General features: G+C 42.2%; 1 protein-coding gene across 3 annotated transcripts; it reads left to right on the top strand.

The window, feature by feature from the left end:
• Nucleotides 1–493: 493 nt before the first annotated feature.
• Nucleotides 494–4,012, top strand: LOC110538220 (uncharacterized). 3 transcript variants are annotated; one of them, XM_021624888.3, is made up of 2 exons: nt 494–1,014; nt 2,133–4,012. In XM_021624888.3, the coding sequence occupies exon 2, from the start codon at nt 2,140–2,142 to the stop codon at nt 3,490–3,492; it is 1,353 nt and encodes a 450-aa protein (XP_021480563.3). In that variant the 5' UTR covers nt 494–1,014; nt 2,133–2,139; the 3' UTR covers nt 3,493–4,012. The 3 variants fall into 3 exon arrangements, with proteins under 3 accessions (XP_021480563.3, XP_021480565.3, XP_021480564.3); XM_021624890.3 differs by having other exon boundaries at nt 500–824; XM_021624889.3 differs by having other exon boundaries at nt 936–1,014; nt 2,090–4,012.
• Nucleotides 4,013–5,809: the final 1,797 nt, after the last annotated feature.

Here is a 5,809-nt window from a genome sequence, read left to right on the forward strand (position 1 = left end):
TTATTCCAGGTACAACATTTTGGTTCCAGGTAGACCCCTTTCAGGTTATGGAGAACCCTTTTTTCTAAGAGTGTGGTAGTAAACCGCAGGGGGTAGAGGTGATGGGATTATTTAAACGTGGAAGGCAAAGCAGACTATCCTTGATGATGCTGCCTGACAATTTTTGCAAACGGATGCATTTCCCTTTGCAGTAAATGTCAGCGTTTAGCATTGCACGGGAGGAAGGAGGGAGAAGCAGAGGGAGAAAGGGCCTGCCGTGGCTGCTTTGTATTCTGGACCAACCATTTCACTGTCATTTGGTAGGAATGAAAAGCAGAAATACACTGTGTTTTACCATGAATTGTTGTTGTGTTCTAGTTTGAAATGTTGCTATACTAGAGGTTAACGGGTACATGTATGAGGAATGTACTGTATATGGTGGGGTCATTAGAGGTTGAATAAGTCGTTTCGGTCTGGAAAGTTACTAAGTAAGGGAAAAGGTAATCATTTGGTCGCGGTCACTGATAAGGTTGAACAGCTGAGGAGTAGTGAGAAATGAGGAACGAGGTCAGGTTATGTTAGATGAAGTGAGAAGGAACAGTTTCATTACACACCTTACTTAACCCCAAAAGGGTTCTACCCGAAACTAAAAAGTGTTCTCTTATGGAGACAGCCGAAGAACGCTTTAGGAACCCTTTTTTCTAAGAGTGTGGTAGTAAACCGCAGGGGGTAGAGGTGATGGGAGAAGAACAGATGAGATGGTGGTCTGTCGTACTGAGGGAGAAGTTGGTTGATGCATGCAAAGTCTGAGCAGTGGAATGCAACCTCTGCTCAAGTGTAAAAAGGTGAACCTCCTGTTATAACTGATTGCGACTTGGGGGCATACACAAACACACACCTGAGCGGTCTGCCAGGTTAGTGGGTGAAAGTGTGACTCATTTCCTTTCCTGGAGACGTCAGTCTTCTGCTGGGCTGTAAAAGGAGGTGAGGTGGTTCCGTGTTCACTAGGTCAGAGGACGGTTCACCAGGAACACGGTCAGAGAATATCATTTTCTAATGCATACATACTTTTTCTCTTAAATGCTCTTTATGCTCACATTATTTATGTGCAGTTAGGAATTGTAAAATGCCTAACAGTGTTTATGATCTTATAACTTGTATCTGATTACAATGAAAAGCAATTTTTCCCCCTAAATGCTCACTTGTATTACCCTTGCAGTTACGACTTGTACTGCAAATTCTTAACAGCAATTGAGCTCGGAAGAAGGAAAGACAAAAAAAAGCTCCAATAGTGGACATTAGGACGAGGAATTGCCAGGGATATCACCACGATACTTAGGTGCCCATAACATTATGAATTGCAATTCTCATGATTCTATATGTATTTGACAACTGCACTGTTAGTTAGGGGCCCGTAAGTAAGCCATTCACTGTCAGGTCAACCACACCTGTTGTATTCAGCGCATGTGACCAATACGATTTGATTTGTGATTCAATACTGCGTTTATATTGCAATTTGATCATTTCAAACATGTTACTCACTATAAGTCTGCTGCACAGAGACAAGAGAGAGCATGAGAAAAAGAGTTTTGATCGATCAGGGAAATAAAAGTGCTGTTTAACAACGGGAGGTCCTCGGATAACTAACTAAACACAGCTAAACATGAACAAAACACTGGTGGTGGAGCATGACAATTACACCGTGAGATACTGCAATAGAAAGCGTCTGTTTATTTCCTGTATCTAGGCAACAATATACAGCAGCCATAACTCGCTACCGACAGTAGCAAAAAAAGGACATCTATATGTACAAATCCCTTATTTGCTACGTTTGCTGTACATAGTTCTACGTTACTATTTTTGGTACCTGCATAAGCACAGTATACATGATCCCATTTCTAGCTCCAGGACGGTGGCAGTTTGAAAAAAGGGAAAGTTGATTGTGCTGATTTATTGGCGCATTGAACCATGTCGTACACTGTAGTTTAAAAACTCTGTGGGTAGTGCTAAAAAAAAACAGCATATTTGAATTCTCCATCTTTATGCACCTTAGCCATTGTAATCAATTGCAATCAATCAATCCATTTTCCCCCCCTCAATTTCTCCCTAGGTTGTACTGCTGCCATCATACAGTCTGTCTCTCTCTCTCACAGGATTACCATGGAGAGAAAAGGCTTGCGTTGCATCTTTGTCTTGTTGCTACCACTGGCCTTAGAGTCTGCAGACATACCTGTCCTTAACTCAACAAAAGACCTCAGGAACATCGAGTTTGGCCACAGATTCCCTCGTCATGGCCTAATGCTGCTACACTTCGTCTCGGGCGGCCTAAACGTCGATAACGACGTTACACTGATACCAACGTTCTTACCAGAAAGGGGAGACTGGGGCTTCCATCACTTCAATAACTATGAAGTTTTTCCACAACTGCGAAATCAGAACAGACAGGGTTACTACGAAGTCGGGAATATCAACACACCAACAGCATTCTCACTCGATCCTTATGTCACTCTCAGCTACTACCTTACCCCAGGAAACTTAGAAAGGAACATGGACAGGTTAGTTGTCAGAACAAGCCCCAACAGTCCACTGTTAGAGGCAGTCTACATCACTCAGCACTATCGAAGAAGCAGTGAGTATGACCACAAAAACACCTACCAGATCAGCCCCGCCCTCCTGAGGGAGATCAGGACCCTCTCGCAAAACTGGGTGAACAGTGTGGACGTGTTTCTGTACGCTGCCGGCTATGACGTAGACTCCAGAACCTTCACATGGAACTGCTCTGCCACTGATAGCACATACACGGTTGAAGACACAGGCAGAATGACTCTAAATGAGTCCCCTGCTATAATGAAAGGGGCCGTGGTGAATGACCACCACACAGAGTGCTATGCTGTTGTGCTCCAGGTGAAATCCACAGAAAGTGGGTACGCCCGGCTCAGATGGGCCAATGTCCCTGACAGCCTACTTGATGTGGGGGTGATGCTGGCACTCTTTAATAAAGATGGAAATAATCTGTTATCTCGCTCTCTTGACACGCGTAGCTACGGAACCTATGACACCAACCAGTACCTTAACCACGGGCTACAGGTCAAGCTCCTCTCCAAGGACGGGTCAGATGTCTTCATGAGAGGACCTAAGTATGATGACGCAGACAGGAAGGTTCCTGTTGGCATCGAGGGGTATGACGCCAGTCTGCAGCTCTACACTAAAGACGGCTACGGATGCGCTCGCCTGTTCATCAAAAAGACCTTCACTGATTGGAAGACTGATTTAAGACTGAAGTACTCGTGGGTTGGATTCTACACCAATCACAACTATTCTAGTCATTGTTACTATACTTACCAGTATGCTATCTATTTCACTAAACAGGATGACACATATGATATATATGATAAATATGATATATATTCGTATGAGTCTAGTTTGTCCATTCAACCTGGAGCGCAAGCTCGATTCTTCCTCAAGGAAACATATGATCAAACTCTGGCAAAAACTAAACCATGGGAATGGTAAAAAGGTGTCTGGAGGATTGCTGGTATTAGTGTTAGTGTCTCCAGTCATGAGCGAGGTACTTAACCCCTCAGACTGTTGAGCGAAAACAGTCATTTAGGGAGAAACCAGCAGAATCTTACAACACTTGGAAAGAAATTGGAAAGCAACTGTGTTAATTTAAAGCACCCAACAGAGAACACCTCAGTCATGTGATTAACAAAGAGCCCTGTCTCTACCGCTTACACAACACCACGCCGTCTCCGTGGCGACAGGAAGCAGCCAATCACCATGCTGACGGCAGTAGAGAGCAGACAGGATTGGACACATCTGACCCTTCTGTAACTCAGAGACCAATTAGACTACTACTAAAATATGTTTAGTCTCAGGTATTAAGATGGAGATGTAGGGAGAGTGAATGTTTGTTATTGACCTCTGTCATTGCCAACAAAGGGTATATAACAAAGTATTGAGATAAACGTTTGTTATTGACCAAATACTTATTTTCCACCATAATTTGCAAATAAATTCATTAAAAATCCTACAATGTGATTTTCTGGATTTCTTTTCTCATTTTGTCTGTCATATTTGAAGTGTACCTATGATGAAAATTACAGGCCTCTCTCATCTTTTTAAGTGGGAGAACTTGCACAATTGGTGGCTGACTAAATACTTTTTTGCCCCACTGTATATGGATATATATATTTACCCCAAACATATATGGGGGATTGGAAATTATGCAGACAATTACATTGATGGAAGCAACAATCTTTCTGCAATAATAGAGCTGATCCACCCCTTATAAAAATCATTTTTGTTTATAACAAAAAAATACTATTAAAAAACACTCCACTTAAAAACCCCAATTTGTAGATGGATACGTCAACCCATTGTCTAAGTATCCACCATGAGTAAATCGGTCAGTCTATTAAAGATACTATAATTTGTGTTGAAATTGTACTGGCTAAATAACATAGCAACCGTCTGGTTGCGAGTAAAGATAGAGAGAGATTAACTGAGATTGACATTTTTGGCAAATAAAGTAAGCAAATCTTCAGTTAGATAAATGAATGCTACTTTTCCAACAGTCATAGGCTTTGACGGCTTGGCAGGATGGAAATGGTCAACAACAAATCATCAAATGTGATTCATTTCAATAAAGCTCATTTCAGGACAATTATGGGGATGTATTTCGTCATGATCTGTAAACACACTTGGGCCTACAGCTTAGTGTATTACAAAAATATATACATCAAAATGAACTGCTGTGGAAAATCAGAATAAAATATTCAGACTTCCATGATGATACACAGACATAAAAATCTACCCTGTTGTGATCTTAGTATGAAAACAGGGACCTTTGATGAACACATGTAATCTTCAAACCCTTGAATCATTAATGACCTTCAAAGCTTAGTAGTACAACTGTGACCGATTCCTGATACACGCTATTCCTTTTGGAAGGATCCAATCTCAAACACAGAGAGGAGAGGAGGTCATGTGATTGGTTGGGAGAACCCCTGACTTCTCAAAAAAAAAAAAAAAAAAAAACAGTGAAACTAGGGAGGGAGTATGAAAGGAGGGAAGGCTGTCCCAATCAATATATGAGAGTAAAAGTTGGCTCTGTAGAAGCTCTGTCATCCATCTTCTCCCACAGTGCTGAAGCCCCTATGAATGCAGAGAGAACCTGTAAAGACCATCTGCTGACAGAGAAGGGTTGAGCACCATCACACACTGTTCTAAACCAGTACGCGGGCTCTCTCTCAGACACACACACACACACACACACACACACACTGTTCTAAACCAGTACGCGGGCTCTCTCTCAGACACACACACACACACACTGTGACAAGGACACTGTAAGAACCGCTCCTCCTTCATGGAACAACAGCAGGCCTAATTGATTGTAGACGAGCTGGGTGTCCTGAAGGGTAGCCTATCGCCTTGTGTGTCTGTGTTCTGAACATACTTTGTAATGCATGTGTTATCTGGTTTGCTATCACTACATTGACGCAAAGCTACTCCCAGTTGGTTCAATTACTTCCAAAAAGCCCTCAAACCAAACAGCTATGCTGCCATAAAAGCATTGCATCATCACCAGCCAATCGGCAGACAGCAGTCATGTGCTTTGTGAAACAAAGACCTGGGGAATAAGCAGGTGCATGGCAAGAAAACAATGAAATATAGTCACATACCGTATAGTATAGACAAATACACAGACACAGTACAGAAAAATGCATAACATTAAAGCACACACACACACACACACTCATAGGTTTCGCAATTGCTATTCCCTGCTTGAAATAGGCCCATGGATAGACTGAAATGTTTGCTTGTG

The sequence above is a fragment of the Oncorhynchus mykiss genome, chromosome 12 (genome assembly GCF_057628025.1).
Source record: "Oncorhynchus mykiss isolate SJ-2025 chromosome 12, ASM5762802v1, whole genome shotgun sequence".
In the NCBI taxonomy this organism is placed as follows: Eukaryota; Metazoa; Chordata; class Actinopteri; order Salmoniformes; family Salmonidae; genus Oncorhynchus; species Oncorhynchus mykiss.